We start from the raw sequence: 17,369 nt of genomic DNA, 5'->3' as shown, positions 1-17,369 counted from the left end.
TCACTAACTGAATATAGGCAATGACAAATGGAGAACGCTCAAATATGCCACATAGGTGACAGAGATCCAAACCAGTAATAAAAAGGTGATAGAGGGAACAGATTATTAGTGCCTGAAGATGATGCATCTGGCTTTTTTTTTTTAAACCCTTACCTTCTGTCTTGGAGCCAATACTGTGTATTGGCTCCAAGGCAGAAGAGTGGTAAGGACTAGGCAATGGGGGTCAAGTGACTTGCCCAGGGTCACACAGCTGGGAAGTGTCTGAGGCCAGATTTGAACCTAGGACCTCCCATCTCTAGGCCTGGCTCTCAATCCACTGAGCCACCCAGCTGCCCCCGCATTTGGCTTTTAACGTTGATGTTTGACCTTCATTTTTGAAGAAGACCAATGACATCATGGGGTAATGACTTGCATGTGATTTGGATTTAAGTAAGGTAGAGTTGTCCAAAATCTTCAGCCTCACTCTCCTTTCTAGTCATCAAAATCTAGTGGCAAGAAAAAGTCATTTTGACTTGTGATGGCCCAGCATGTAGTGAATGACCTTGAATGTCTGATCAAGGTTTAAATGCCCCACCATGCCTACTTCAGCTGCCTTCATAGTTCTTTAAACAAATCGTTCTCAAACATCCATTCTACCAGGGGAAGTCTGCACATGCTTAGGGGAGATACCTCCCTAACTCACCAATGTATTTGTGCCTCAATCGATTTAGCCTTGAAGATACTCTTTGATATCGCCTCCACTTATGTACTCCTCTGTTGCCTCACTTAAATAAAATAAAAAGTATAATACCAAGTGAAAATGTCTAGTAGTCTGATACAAATACAAGATAACAGCTAGAATGAGACAGCAGAGCCACAGAGATAATTTTAGAAGTCATAAGCATAGAGATGGGAGCTGAGACAGTAAAAAGGGAAACCCTGAAGGAGAGCTTTTAAAAAGAGAAGAGGAAAAAAGAAGTCTGAACCTGGAAAGTCCAAAAGAGGTCAGAGCAAGAATAGAAGCCATTGAAGGAGACTATGAAGGAGTAGTTGGAAAGGTCAGAATAGAGGCTAGGATAATTTCACATTATAGAAGTCAGAGGAAGAGAGAATTTCCAGAAGTGAGGTGTTCAATCAATAGCACAAAATGTCCAGAGATCAAGATAAGGCCATTTAGTTTGACAAGAAGAATGCCATTGTCTATAGGAATGAAATTTCAGTAGAATATAAGAACAGGGCCAGATAGCAGGCAATTAAACAGAAAATAAAGGCAGTATAGACCAGCTGAAATCAATCTATAATTTATGGGCAATTTATGAAGGGCATCACAGTATAGAGAGGATGGAGCATTGACTGGCCTTGGTGTCAGGAAGAGCTAGATTTAAATCTTGCCTGTGACACATACTGGCTGTGTGACACTGGGCAAGTTATTTAACTTCTCAGTGCCCTGGGCAACTCTTTGACATGATAAGTTGCAGAACAGATGCTGCCCTCCATTATGGGAAGGAGGCTTTTTACTGAGATTTCCCAAAACCAATGAAATCATAGTAATAATCACACCACACACTTCCTCCCCTCCCCACAAAGTGCAATTCATAATCTATTACGCTATCCAAACACATTACCTGTTCTTGGGGACATGAAATGAGGCTACCACTTTTCTCATATAAGTTGTACAAATAAATACTTGTAATTAATGCAAACCCTGAGACAATTAAAACAAAAATATGAAGTCTTTTTGTAATTCTCTTTAAACTCTTTGAAGGCAGGCAGGCACTGGGGCATTGAACATTTTTGTATCTCCAGCATCTTTGATGAATGGAAGTATCTTATCTATAAACCAGTAGTTATCAAATGCTTTGGACTCAGGACTCTTGTATGTGGTTAAAAATTATTGAGCCCACAAGAGCTTCTGTTACATCTACTGATTAGTCCATTATTAGAAATTAAAATGTCCTAGTACTTTTCTGAAGATAGCTTTGATCTAAATTGACTTTTAAAAGTCTCAAGGACCCCACAGTTCCCTGCATTATACTTTGAGAACTAATGTCATCATTTTGTCATTATGAGGAATTCCTATCATCTCTAGACCTAGACTTATTTTAGTAAGTTTTAGGGAGTTGCCTAAATGTCTGAAAGACTGAATAACTTATATAGGCTCATATAGTCAATGTGTGCCAAAGGTGGAATTTGAACACAGGTCTTTGAGACTCCAGGTCCAGTCTGGACCACTGACTATGTGATGTTTTGCACACAGCGGGCACTTAATAAATTTTTGTTGAGTGTGGTGGCACCTTTCTATAATATCAACTACAAGGGAAGTTGAAGCTAGCAAATTTCTTGAGCTCAAGAGTTCCAAGTTGCATTGGGTTAAACTGATTGGATTTCTGTGCTAAGTTTGGCATCAATGTGGTCAACTCATGGGAACAGGGATCACTAGGTTGTCAAAGGAGGAATGATCAATGTAGGTTGGAATGGAGGAGGTCAAAGTCCCTGTGTAATTAGTAGCAGGATCTTTCTGTGAGTAGCTCCTATATTCCCAGTCTAATTTGAATGTTTTAAGAAATATTATTGAATTGATTTGTCTTATTGGACAGTGTTCTTTGCACAAGAAATATATCTAAACTTAGTCTCTAAAGACAAAATAATGTCTTAATAATTTAAAAGAATACATTTCTCTCAAACTTGCCTATATAATTTTCTAGTTGACTATCTTATCACTTCTCTTCTTTTCACTTCAATAATAACTTAAATGAAGCAGTACCCTCTAATCCACCAGAGACAGCAATTGTCTTAGAATAAACTAAATTCGGTATTTCTGAAATAACAAGATGATTTTCAGGAAAGCAATGATAGGCTGGTTCCCACCCAAAACCCATGAGTCCATCTGTATAGTAATTCTTAATCCAAGTATGCCACTTTCTGTCTTTGCAATAGTATAAATAATCATTTGGATTCTATGGCATAGGAACACCAAAACTCAAAGATGTCAAGTAAATAGAGTCACAGACCTCTTAATTATAAGTGTATGTATGCATGCACAAACACAAATGTCTTTTTTTCTTATCTAGTTGATCTGGGGATGGTATTTTGTCATAAAAAGCAACACTACACTACACTAGAACTTAATGTCACCAATTTGGTTGGTATTCTTTCCTTTAAATTAAGCTTGGGTGCCCAGGTGCCAAACCTGCACTAACCGTGAGGGGTTGCTCTGAAGCATGTTGACATACAACCCGATGAGAACATGTTCATCAGCTAGCCTGTCTGCCACATCCAGGCTGTAGTGTAACCTGAAACAGGGGTGGGAGCAAAGGGTGTAGTCAGGAGCAGTAGAGAGGAAAGGATAGTGAATCATTTTCTTAGGTGTGCAGGTGAGGGAAAAACACCAAACTCAATACTGACATTCTCATTTCCCTTTGACCAATTTATAAAACAGACTTTTCTTTTGATTAAGATACTTAAGAAAGAACTGACATTCTCCAAAAAATTCAAAGGTTAAAGTTAGCTTCTTTCTACAATGGAAACTTTGAAAAAAAGACTCCAAGCAAAGATTAGTTATTCTTTGGAAGAGTTTTAAGCTTAAATATTGAAGAAACAAAAATCAAGGCCAGGGACTTACACACTCACGTACATACACACACACTCACACACACAGATGTTTAAGTACATTATTTGAAACATCTACTTAATGTGGTTAATTGGGTTATAATGAAGCATTTCTTCTGAGTCAGAAAACACATTTCAAACATGAAACACTTAAAAAATAGAAAACTTTTGTTTTTAGTTTTGTTAATAGGAGATGCCAACACACCGCATCTTTAACTTACCCTTTACCCTTCAGAAAAATGGGAGCAGCCCTAGCCAGAAGTTTGCTCTGCTCTACTTCAGTATTCTTGTGAGAAGAGCTAGTTAATAAGATGGGAAAGCTAAGAGAGTCAGGACCGATAAGCATTCAAGAATAGAAATGGGTGACATGATCATATCTGTAGACAAATCACTTTTAATAGACTTAAATGCTAAAGGACAAGATTTCAGAGAACTGCTTAGTTGGGCTTGTGATAGACATATGGACCCATTTTAAACTCAGAAAAGAAACCATTCATTCATTCATCCTTCCACCCACCCACCCATTCATTCATTCAATAGGTCCACTAGAAATGTAAAGTATGACTTTTTCAGCTACCATAAATTCTCTAAAATAGCATGGCCATGATTTTATGGGCACATAGAGCCCCAATCATGATGCTATTACTTGGACTGGTATCTCTTGTGACTATAGTTGCAGATTGATACATGACCAAGAACACAATCACAAAAACAGGGGTTTGAATCATTTCTTCATTTCTGAGAACATGTCATTTTTACTTATACTAAATGTGACAAAAGAAGTAAAAAATCCCATTATGATAAATTCCTTGAACATTATTAAAATACATGGTTGCTATTAAAAATTCTTTAAGTATATTTGTATCCCATAGGTGGCTTTATGAACTGGAATAAAATCTTATTAATGTGCATTAATTAGGATGGAAGACCAATCTTAACCAGTATAAAGAATGATTACCAGAGACTTTTAAAAAAATGAAATTTTATTACTTTAAACTATCAATAGCAATACAAATTAATGACTAATAAAAAATTGCCAATTAGAGGTCTTTCCAGATCAGTATTAGTGAATAAGGTTCATTTGTAATGAGTGCGTTAATTCTAAGTATGTAAATGATTTTTATAAAGTGCTTACAAATGACAGGCTCACAAGAGGTCAAACACTAACCTTATTGTCTTTGCTTGACTATTTTTATTATTATTATCATAAAATAATTTTCTTTCATGGATGGAACAAAAGCATTCTTCATTACTGGGGTTAAAATGCATGATTTTAATATAGCTTTTAAAAAACTCTCTAAATGTTTAAATTGAATTGATATTCATGTAGGATTTGCCACATATAATAGTGTGAATTCCTCAAATATTCACCAATTTTAATTGATTTTTGTATTTATTACTATCAATATATCTTACTTTAAGAAAATTAAACACTAAAATATCTGAACTTACAAAATACATATGTTAAGAATGGGTGGATTTGTCATCAGAATGATCACTTTACAGAGATTTATAGCCAAATTCCTTTAAATAGTAAAGTTTCTAGAAGATTTAAACTCTAATTTAATTTACTAAAATTCTGATTTCATGGAATGTTTAGGAATACATCTATTATACAGGCTTTGTTTACCCATTTACTTAGAAAGTATAACTCCAGTAAAATACAATTGACTATTAAATTAGATTCATGCTTTAGAAAAGCGTCCTGTACTAATGAGTAGAATGATTTTTTTCCCTCAACTGAGGCCACCAAGCCTGCCAGAACAGGGCCAATGTAAGGCCATGTAAGCTTTGTTTATTAGCTATTTATAACAAGCTAGTTAAACATGGGGTTTCCCGAGATGTATCATGATGCCCAAAGTACAGGCTTTTCGACCAGCACAGGTAAATGTTGAGAAAAATTCATTCACTAACTTTCTCTTCATGACTCCCAACCACAAACCATAGAATTTTACTGTAGCTTTTACTCCAAATTGTATTTGTATCCAACCAATTCTGGCCTTTCTGAAGATTCCCCCAAGTGCTATTTACTGTGTTGGGAATTACTTTTCTAGCTAAATGATTTATCTCCTTTTTCTTTCATCCTTATCCCCAGGACTTTGGGCTTAATTTCCATGTCCATTCTAAGTGGAATACCAAGGAAATGTTCTGTATGAAACAAAGATATATTTGCTCCTAACATCTCATTAAGTACTAATAATTGATAAAGAACACTATATAATATTGGAGGATCAGTAATGCTCTAGAAGCTTATTACCCAAACCTGACAACTGATATGAGATGACAATGAGTAGCAGAAGGACTAGATTTGTTTGCATGAAAGGGAGAGAATGTCAATGACTTTAATTTCTTTTTCCTCGTGTCCATGGTGCTCCTTCTAAAAAGCAGAATTGATAGGTAAGTGTTGTATTTGCAGGTAAGAGAAGTTGGGTTTGAATGTTTCTTAACATTTTCGAGTGGTATGACAACAGGCAAGTTACTTAAATCTCTTTCTAAGCTTCCCCTTCAAGTTCTCATCTTCAAAATGGGTATGATTAAAGTATCTACTTTCCCCAAAGGTTTGTAGTGAAGATCAAATAAGATATGTATATGTAAGGTACTTTGCAAGAAACTCTTATTTATTTCCAGTCTCTTATTCCTCTGCTCTCTTTTCTTCTCTCTCTCATCCTTCTCAGCCCCCACTCTTCCTTCTCCCTTTCCTGTTTCCTTTTCTAAAAAGCTCAAAGTTGATGTGAGAGAAGCATTATATGTATCTTTTTCTTCCTGCAACTAAATCCCAGAAAAAATGAATGTGTCTGGACTATAGAAGCTTTTCTAGGAAAATCATTTCCTCTATCTGGGAAGTGAATTTTGAATCCACTTTTTGCTATTTTGTGGCATAATGAATTTACACTATATTCCTGGGCACTCTCCTCCATTGCTTTTTTTTCTCCTCTATCAGTTACAACTGTCTGGATCTAGTGGCAACTATGTTTCTGGTCTTCACCTACTCACTATCCTTACACTTGTTCTGTAGTTCTGTTTTATGTCTATCTTTCTAATCCTTTTTCTCCCATTGCCAGTTACCCTCTGTCAACTCCTGGTCAGCAATTTATGTTAACTGCCAATAATGCTTTATGGAAGTCTAAGGAATTACATTATTTGGTGTTTATTTAGGGGAAAAAAACAAAACAAAACAACCTGCTCTTACGAGTGTGGGCAATCCTTATTTTTAGTATATTCTATACTCTAACCCACTCTGGATGAGCCAAAGATCACAGAAATTTCCCTTTTCCATGCTTGAAATTTACCTCTACTCTTTCTTTCCTCCTCTATAATTCAATACACTACAACTGCTCAGGACGTCCCCATCACTACTACTTATTCCACCTTTGAGTTTACTGAAGGCAAGGGAAGGGAGAGAAATCCAGAAACATCTACTGCAAGATTACAAGAGGGCTGAGGGAGCCAGGCTCTTTCCAGAACAAAGATATATGCATGGATGTAGTAGATTAAAGAGGAACACAGAAAAGTTAGGATTTAAATTATGAATATCAGAAAGATCTTATTGTGGGACATCACTTTCTCTTTGTTTTTAAACCAATTGTTTATTACTGCTGGGTAAACAACAGAACCCTTAGAAAATTTTAAGACTACATGCTTGTCTCAAGGATGGGGAAGAGTTATAAGAAAGAAGCTGTAGAACTATTCTTAAAATCATAGATTTAGAGATGAAAGGACCTTAGAGATTATCTAGTTCAACCCACTTGTTTTACAGATGAGGAAACTGAGGACCAGAAAGGCTAAATGGCTCCCCTCAGGACATAGAGGTTGTTAGTAATTGATATTTGAACCAAGGCTCTTTGACCATAAATCTAACACCTTTCCATGATCACATTTTATTGTAATGGGCAAAAAAAGGAGAGAAACCCTAGTCTGATGATGTTACAAGTAGACCATTTAGTGAGCTCTAGAGAGTCCCAAGTCTTCAGCAGCTTTCTTCTTCCGGCTGCAGGAGCTCCTATCCTCCCCATCCTCTACTGCTAGAGCCCATGTCTAACCTATAGGGAAGCCATCATCAATGGCTTGGAGACAGAAGAATTTCCATTTTCCTTGCCTACAAAGTAGGGATGGGAAGAGCTTCGTCATACTGTTATGGTAATATCTCTGAAGATGTATGCCTGAAACTTCAAGATACAATTATGAATGTATTTTCCCATACATAAAGGTGTTTTATTTGGTGATTAGATAATATATTGCTATGAAAGTATAACTATACATTAGGTATTTTATGGGTCAAATATATTTTTGAGGTCTGAACTGGAACTCTAACCACAATTATTTAATATGGAATCTATAGGAAAGTGAATTCTAAATTCTAAACAACCATCTGGGAATGGAATCTCAGAGTTATTACTGATCCCTTATTGTCCTTCATCTATCATTTAGTTTTGAAGTCTTAACCAATTCTAGCAGCAGTCTCTTGTGTCTTTCAGTTCCATTTCTACCATAATTCTAATTTGAGTCGTTACTGCCTCCTCTCTGACTTAATGCAATAGTCTTTTAACTGTTTTCTTGTTTCCAGTTTCTTGTCCCTCCAATCTATCTTATTGACTTTGGACAGATTTGGCCCTGTTAAAGTATAATTCTGAAAACTACTCCTCTACTTATAACTCTCTATTGTTTTCTGAACAATGTTCCAAGTTCATTAGCTTACCTTTGCAGGCTTACTATGATCTAGCACCAACCTTGAGTCTTTTCTTCCTCTATGCTACATGGGTTCCCTTCATTTTAAGCAACCTGAACTACATTTTGTTCCTAAAAATATTCCTTCTGTTTTCTTGGTTCTATAACTTTAATCATGGTATTCCCTTCAATTCCAGTGTCCTCCCCACAATCTCCATCTGTCAAATCCAAATCATTTTTCAGAATCCCCTCAAATATAAATTCTTCCATGAAGCTGAGCACGATTTTCCATGGTGAAGAGCTAGGATTTGCACCCAAGACCTCTGACTCAAAATCTGGGTTTCTTTCTGAGTTTCCATCATACTACCCTGGTACTTTATCATATTCTTTATAATGTATTTCTCTTTACACTCAGCACATCCTTACATATAACTATATTCATCATTAGGCATGGGGTTGTTCACACTCCATCTCCACCAGGTATATCATGGAAAATCTGTATAGACATGTGTATTGTGTAATGAAAAAAGGTAGAAACACACTGCATAAAGTATCCTCAAGTGTTAGCAGTGCTAAGCTCTAAAATGATAGAAATATAAATATTGTATGTGTTTCCTTAATATTCTTCTCCCCAACTCCGCCAAACTGTAAAAGATGACAATTGCCATTTGTCTTCTTTTGGGGGGGCTCTTATGAAGGACTCCTTTGGGAAGCCAAATGGACAACAGCTCAAACATATATATCCTGACATTTTTGCTTACCCACAGAACATGTGTTTTCAAATTCTCCACCTGAAGAAAATGCTATTTTATTGGATCTTAATAAAAAAAAAAACTCCCAGATTGTTGTTTCTGATGGGAACAGCTGGTAGAAGCAAAGCAAATAATGTAATATGGGTTGAAAAGTTTTCTAATCATTGAAAAAAATGTACTTAATTATTAGACATACGATCTATGTGATATAACATCATTGAGTACCAGCAAAGAATGGGCAGGTAAAGTTGGCATACTTAGGTGATTTTCAGTGAAGAATAAAATGTGTATTTATTCAGGTATGTAACATGCCTATGTGTACTCAGATCCTGATGTTAGCAAACTAATTTAAATAAAGTGATGGCAGTCCAATATGATCATATACCATTGCATTTTATCTTTGGAGAAGAAACTTTGTTAAAAAGAAAATTTTCAGATTTCTAACAATGCTTCTTAAGGTTTTTGGCTCCTCCTTTTACTTTTTTCTGTCTTTAGTCTTCTTGAATTTAAACTTAAAAAGCCTAACATTAACAAGTCATTTTATATTAAATATTGTTAGAATTAACACTAAGAAACTAGATAAATTAATTCAGCCTAACACCAATGGGCAACTTGACCCTATAGTAGGTTAGAAATGCTAATTTCTTGTGGGGCTACTTAAAAGACTAAGTTTATCAGTGTTTTTCCCTGCCCTGTGTATATAACAGCAGAATCTGTGAATTATTGTTATTATTAATAGTACTATTACCAAGAAATAGTTAATCTGTGTACAAGAAAGTTCTAAGTTACAACTAAAGCTTCTGAAGCTAAGAAACAGATGTTAGCTAAGCGAGGAAGATAGGGGACTTGTGGTTTTAATTGTGTGTTAAAACTTTAATGCAGGCAACAGTTGGAATGAAAATATTATTTCTCTCCTTTTTTAGTTAAAATTCAAACATATTACATTGCTCTGGTGCATCGTAAATAGAGTTTATCTAAAGTGATTGTATTAGCTCAGATAATTCATACTATATGCTCACAATAATGTGAAAGTAAATATAATAGTGGGATAAACTTTATGTTGGTTTCAGATGTTGACTTAAAATTGTCAATTTCTTTTTTTTTTCTGAAAGGGCATTAAACTTAAAGAAATTACCCTGGAGGTAAAATCCTGATTTTAGATGTAAAAACTGAATTTAGGACCTCATATGAAATATAGTTCATTTGAAATTTTAATGATAATGAGCAAGTGCCAATGTTGTGTAGTTGAGACAGAGGGTCTAAGTTATGATGGGGGAAAATTCTCATGTAAAATGCTTTGTGGGCAGCTGGGTGACTTAAGTAGATTGAGAGACAGGAGGTCCTAAGTTCAAATATGGCCTCAGATATTTCCTAGCTGTGTGACCCTGGGCAAGTCACTTAACACCTGTTGCCTAGTCCTTACTACTCTTCTGCCTTAGAACCAATACACAGTAGTGACTCTAAGACTGAAGGTAAGGGTTTAAAAAAATGCAAATGCTTAGAAAACTGTGAATAGTAATCTCTGTGGGCTACAGCAGATTTAGAGAAGTCCTTGGAGGTAAGTGATGTATAACTTACACACAAGGAAAGTCTCTGGTTTCCTTGTTTTTACCAGAATGGCAGATGTCCTATTGTTGAAGTAAAATGTCTGACTCACTAACTGGGATCGGGAGGTACCATAGCAGAGAGTCCTTAGTATACTAATAATATTCAAGTTTTATGAATCATGAGACATTTAATGTTTGTTGGCAGAGTGGTAAGGTCTGGCTTTACAGTGGGTAACTGCAAAAGTGACCTCTTGCTCAGAGATAAGCATGGTAGAACAACACCAATGGAGCCAAAAGTGAAGCATTTCACATTGGAGGCAAAACAGCTTAGTAACTTGGCATCTAAGTGCATTTTCCACATTTGGCCAACACAGAAAACTGAAAATAATTGAGGGTGCTTTAACTGCAAAGAATTGGAAGGGTGAATTGGCTTCAATCCATGCCAACACCATGCCATTTTTAGAATCACAAAGAAAGTCAAGATAATAAAGTGGTGTGACATGAAAAAAGATGCTCAAGGATGCTTATGTACAAAGAGGGAAGGGAAAGGGCATTATAGACTTGGCTGAGCCACAAGACAACTGTTGATGACAAAAACAGATAACAGATTAGCATGATGTTATAGATAGAGCACTGATCTTGGAGCTAAGAAGACTTGGATTCAAATCTTGCTTTAATCATTTGTTATGTTACCCTGGGCAAGTGACTCAATCTCTTTAAGTTGTCTCATCTTTAAATTGAAGGAATTTGGATTTAATGGTATGTGGAGTGGAATAGGGGGAGTTTACACCCCAAGAAATCTCTCTAATGAGTAGACAGGAGACTTAGATGCTGGCAGAGAAATGCAGCTTTATTTAGGAAGGGGGGGAGAGAGAGAGAAAGAGAGAGAGAGAGAGAGAGAGAGAGAGAGAGAGAGAGAGAGAGAGAGAGAGAGAGAGAGAGAGAGAGAGAGAGAGAGAGAGAGAGAGAGAGAAGAGAGAGAGAGAGAGACTTGTCTGGAATATTCTCTCTGTAACAGTGTCCAAAGGTGTACAAATGAATTAAAAATGTATAGGAATTTAACACAATTCTTTTCTTGTCACCCACCACCTGTGTGTGATATAATACTTTTGTATGTTATATTTCTTTATCTTGTTCTAACCTCCTTAAGTTTTCCCCAGCTCATGGAAGCTTTCCTTATTTTTGCATATATTTTTGCAGTTTCAGAATTTAGAAACGTCAAAAGCCCTTCAGGCTGAAACATTTAGGACATGTAGTCAAGATTATAATTTGTAAGTTTTAAGACATTTCCATGGGAAGTAGACCACTAATATTCTTCCCATGGGAACAAAAAGGTAGGGGTTCTTTTAGCCACATTAGGAAAGATTGTATTAAAGGTGTATATTTGTGTATAATATATAAAACTGCTTGGGGAGGGGGATTTCTCTACCCTTCATAAGGAGAGATTGGTGTCTCCCTTCTGAAAGGCATCTAAATTTTTCACTTATTTTCTATATGAAGTTGCCAATCTATGATTACTAATACTAATTAATGTATGGGGGATAATAGGAATAGTGCAGAACTTCATCCCACACAATGGCTTCTAAGGCCTTTTTAGCTATGAATTAATGATCCTTTGATACTATGACAATATGATACCTTTTGTACCCAAAGATAATGTTACTCACTTTTTATGCAAAGGGACTATATCAAATCAAGATTGATAATTTTCTGGTGGTTCATATACATGGTTGCATATGCCATGAAATAACTGGCTACAGTTTGGATCCAATGGTTCTGGAAAATAGTGGAGCCAAATGTCCTAGGTAAAGATCAAACCCAAAGATCTGGGCTTCATTAATATTATCTCCTAATTTGAGTTTTTTACTATAGCACACACAAAAAGCCAAGAGTGAGTGAGACTTTAAGGATCACTTCTAGTCCTTTAGGTATGGATAAACTGTCAAAATATAGGATTTGAAATGGAGTGTGAGGGAGTAATGATGGAGATAAAAATTATATGCTTCTAAATTTGGGTAAAGGAAATTTCTAGGGAACTGGAAAAGTTCAAATATTTGAGTGCCTTTTGAAGATCAAAGTATAAGTGTAAAGAACCCAGGTTGGTAATTGCCAAAGAGCCTCTAGCAGGAAATTCTAGGGTAAAGATTTCTATTCATCATTCTCTCTGCTTTAACTTTCCAGTGCTAAATGTTAAAGAGATATCAGCCTAGGTAACTGAATAATTCCAGATTTCCCCCTGCAGAGGAAAACAATGTATGTCAAAGTGAGTTACGGTCCAAATGCCCTTTGCAAACTCACTGGTCAGAATTTTCTTGGATTGCCAGGCTGCATAGCATCTAGAAGAATCAAAGAGTGGGGTGAAGAAAGCCCCAAAGATAATTACAATGATATTTTAAAAATGGAATGGATAGAAGTCTGGGAACTCATTGATCTGAATGTTTGAGAAAGGTGTCAGATTTTTGTGCCCGTATTCTCTGTGATGAATGATAATGGGGGACATGGACTGAGCTACCCTCACAATGATAATTGAAGTCATATGGGATCAACACTAAATACATATTGACATGGACATGGGTCTGATGACCCTGCTGCAACCATGCCCAGCATCTGCAAGTAACTCCATAAAGAATACCACCTAGCAGGTGGCTTTTTCTCCTCAAAGGGGTATCACAACTTGTCTCCAATTCTTTATTCCTATCAAAGGATCAGGCTAGTAGAAGTTATGCATTGCTTACAAATGAGCAGTCCTAACACCTCTCTCATTTAGGATGCTCCAGGAGGCCCTGTACACCTTACCAAACAAGCTTTATAAAACCAGAGGCTTGGTGCCAGAAAGGAAATCTAAAGTGTGTCTCTCTTCAGGCCCATCTGCCAGCAATAGAAAGAAAAATTCACCTGATACATATCAGTATGAAAGCGTGAAATTATATGAAATACTGTGTTAAAGGAGGAAAAAGGGGGGGCAGGTTCAGAACTAGTTGGATGTTTAATAGGAATTTCATTAAAACCACGGAAGTCCTCTATCCCCACTGAGGCATCCTACTAAAGCATTTTTAGTAATTGACTAGAATGATGAATAGTTTAGCTAGTGAACTACAATAGTTAGAGATTTAGTGCGTACATACTGACCGTGAGTTGTGAAGCTGATTTACATACATCTTTATGAGAGAATGCTCATCAGCCACTGGATTGGCTGCATTTACATCCTCAAGTAACCTGAATAATTCAAACAACGAGACCTCATTAAAACTATCCATTGACACAGCACAGCCTTAGAGCAGAAAGACATTCAGTGGACAAAGCTTTATTAGACTGGACCCCTGGCAACAGACACCAGAGGCAAACCAAGGCTACCACAGAATGTGATATAATCATTGAAAACAACAACTCTGGGGTTCTAAGGAAACATTCCAAAGAACCTGAAAAAGGGAAACAAATGAAAACAATTGCCATCATTTCTAGTTACTGGGCACCAGGCACCCTGGAGGAACCAGAGCAGCTCAGAGTATCCTAGGATTATTTTAAGGTGGAGGAAGTCATGTTATCCATCTAGACGCATTCACCATAAGCACCGTCCAAGCTGAAATGATATAAAATGACCTGAAATAAGGATGGAGTCAGCCTCTTGTTGAGCATTTGCAGATTGCACTATTTGCTAGAGAAAGTAAAGCCAAGGTCAAATGAAAACCCTAATAAATTTCTGAACACTAACTGGAATCTTCCCAGATTATAATGAAAAAAAAAAAAAGGTTCTGCACTGTACTGTGACTTGGACTGACCATTCACATTTTCACTTTCAAAGAAAAAAGTGAATTGGCTAAGGGTTCACAGGTAATAGTGAAGTGAAATATTTTATCTTTCTTGAATAAGTTAGTTTAATTTCTGTAACAGTTCCATGTTACACTTCTTCATTTTTGTCACTAAAACACTGCCATATTCTTTTTATTCCTTTTATTATAAGCATAAGTAATGTTTTTATCTCTAGTTGTTCCTGATGTATGTGTGAGGACATGAATGGAGTGGCAAGGATGAGCAAGGAAGAATAGTAGCAAGTAGTGTGTTCTTCTGTCTGCAAACCCTCATTAGTAAATACTGAAACATCAGATTAGAGTCAGTAGCTTGAAAACAAGCTTAGTTCTTAGTGAAAGATTTTGTGGTATGTGTAATCATTGTAACTTTTTCTAGAGCTATCTGAGATTGTGTGGGCAATTCTCTATTTCTACTTTATCTTTGCTTTTGCTTTCCTATTAGACTATACTCTTTGTACTTAAAACAACTTTTTATAGCATAACTCGGTCTATTTGATGTTTTTTTTTGTTGTTGATAAACTAGTATAGGGTTGCTCTGGACATTTGTAATGATGAAAGATGAAGAGATAATGGTGGACATGAACTGAGCTCAGAGGCATTAATTATTCCTGCCCTTAGATCATGAGGAAATTAACACATGGAAACAAATTTCTGCACATTTTTTTTTGTTTTTACACATTCAACTGCCTTGGAAACCACACATTTTGATTCCACTCCTTTGCTCTGAATATAGTAACATTTGCCAAGAAGGATGCTTTTAGAGATGAGACTTTTTTGGACCATACACAACATGTCAAAGTGTCTCCAAAAACCAGTGTGGTTCTTTGGCTTTTATGAAATGTAGGTCAGATATCATAAAGTGAAATTTATCTGGAACTTTCATTTTACATACTCTCCAAGCGAAGTACTGTATATTAGAAGTGGAATTTGAACTAATCTACTTCCTCATTATGGGTAGAAGATAAACTTGGACATCAAGAAAGAAAATTAATTCAACGTCCCAACTGCCTTTCCCAAGTATATAATGAATGAAACTAAGATCAGTTATGTTTCCAAAATAGCTTTCAACCAATATTTACATTAAATGGTTCAAAGTAGAACATTTTTCCCTCTGGAGACCCAAGGATCATTTACCATGAGGTGACATTTTATAATAACATTTGAACTTACCTTCTGGTTATGAAAGGACTTCCTGAGGAGGGTACAGAGTGGGAGAAGAGTGTGTCATTCATGCTGGTTACAGGTCTGGGAGGCCTACAATAAAGAAAAGTCCATAAAAAACACCACCTCTTTTTACCCCTTCTCTTAAAAAAAATGGGTCATGGTTCTCTCCTGCCCAATATAAACTAATTGCATGCAAAATTCCATATTTTCTAATTGATTTCTATAGTACTTGAATGCAAAAACCCAAATTAAACTCTAGGAGAAAAATAAAAAAAAAATCCTTCATCTGTAGTCATACTATTCTCATCTTCGCCGCTCAGAGCTTTGAATACTGCATTCTTCTCACTTTTCCCAGTGGAGGGAACTATGTTCTGAAACAGAACTATGTATTGACAGTGGCTACTGAAAAAAAGAAAAAGGATTTGCTAACTAATTGATTATTATAATCTTTCTCCACTTGGAAGGAGAAGCATGACCCAAGAGAACATGTAAGCTGTGCTGTCCACTCCTGCTTTCTACAGGACCAGGCCCCAGAGAACATAATGTCTTGCTGTGGAAAGAACACTGAATTTGGAATCAAAGATTGAGTCCCATCTCTACCTCTTCTAAGCTTGGTGACATTGGGCAAGTCATGCTTCAGTTTTCTGTTCTGAAAAATGAGAGGTTTGGACTAGAGGACCATTAAAGTTTATTTCAGTTCTGTTTGTTAGGCTGCTATGAACTTAGACTTTGGGTTTCATTCTCACCTTTGTTTTTCAGGGCATGATGCACTGTAAGCCCTCTCTCACTGACTGTCCCTTCACTCTTTGAGCACCTACTCTTCCTTATCTTGTCATAGTAGGGCTTGATGCATCCTTAAAACTAAACACTCTCTCAAATGATCAATCAATCAATAAGTATTTATTTAGCACCTACTATGTGCCAGTCACTGTGCTAGGTGTGTGGTACACAGACAAAAAAGAAACAATTCCTACCTTTGAGGAGTTTTCATTCTATCAATTAGAGAAGGTTTCAATGATAATGGGAGAAAAGGGTTCCAATGTTTTTTAAAGGATATTTTTGGAACAGCTCTGTGATTTCATCTTTGTAGGCAACTATCCTGTGACTTACAGTCCTGGAAAGCTGTCTGGGGCTGTGAGAAATTAAGTGACTTCTCCAGTGTAAGTCGAAGGTGGGACTTGAACCTAAGGCTTGGCTCTATGCAGCATACCATTCTGCCTCTCAAAGACTTACTGAGCATTAAATATTAATCAGGAGGGTTCATACCTTATTTCCCTCAACTAACCATAATACTTTATTGAACGTTCTTTTGGATCTCCTTTACCTCTGTTCTGGCATAAAGCTTACGGCCAGGCATTCAATTAAGAGCAAATTCTACTTATTCCTTGAAATAGTTTTCATTTTATTTTGTATTGAATAGAAGATAATCTTTAGTTACAGCTGAAGTAGATAATGCATTTCATTGTATGGAAGGGCAAGAGGGGGCAAGGCACCACTGTGTGATGGAAGAATTTTTTTACAGTATAGAATACTCTGCTATAGTTTGCCAACCATTATAGGTACAAATAAAGATACATTTTTATGGGTATGGGGGAGAGTGAAATTTATAGTGGGTCTTCTAATTTTGAAGTTAGAGAAGCATTATTACTGGCTATGCTTTCTGGTCCTGCCATAAGAAGAATTTGCCCTAATGGCACAAATCTGACCTCATTTCTTATAGTGAAGGAATAGGGATGCAACCAATACTTTTCAGAGTTTGCATGTTTTAAAATACATATACAAATATTGTTAATGTAAATGCAAACAAATGATACTTTCCAATATTTGGTGCAAGATTGAATCTG

General features: G+C 36.3%; 1 protein-coding gene across 24 annotated transcripts in view; it reads right to left on the bottom strand.

The window, feature by feature from the left end:
• The window catches only part of DTNA (dystrobrevin alpha), a 357,154-nt gene that overhangs the window by 82,351 nt on the left and 257,434 nt on the right, over positions 1-17,369 (bottom strand). For 9 of the 24 annotated variants that reach the window (XM_056823872.1, XM_007487173.3, XM_007487174.3 and 6 more), the window contains one exon: positions 15,532-15,615. In XM_056823872.1, coding sequence (XP_056679850.1) covers positions 15,532-15,615 — 84 coding nt within the window. Of the gene's footprint in view, positions 1-3,179; positions 3,273-3,809; positions 3,888-13,681; positions 13,769-13,836; positions 14,133-15,531; positions 15,616-17,369 lie in introns of those variants that run through there. The other 15 variants (XM_056823867.1, XM_007487164.3, XM_056823871.1 and 12 more) reach the window with 4 other exon arrangements.

This window comes from Monodelphis domestica, chromosome 3 (assembly GCF_027887165.1).
Source record: "Monodelphis domestica isolate mMonDom1 chromosome 3, mMonDom1.pri, whole genome shotgun sequence".
NCBI classification, from domain to species: domain Eukaryota; kingdom Metazoa; phylum Chordata; class Mammalia; order Didelphimorphia; family Didelphidae; genus Monodelphis; species Monodelphis domestica.
The sequence above is the reverse complement of the archived record's forward strand: the minus strand, read 5'-3'. Positions and strand labels throughout refer to the sequence as shown.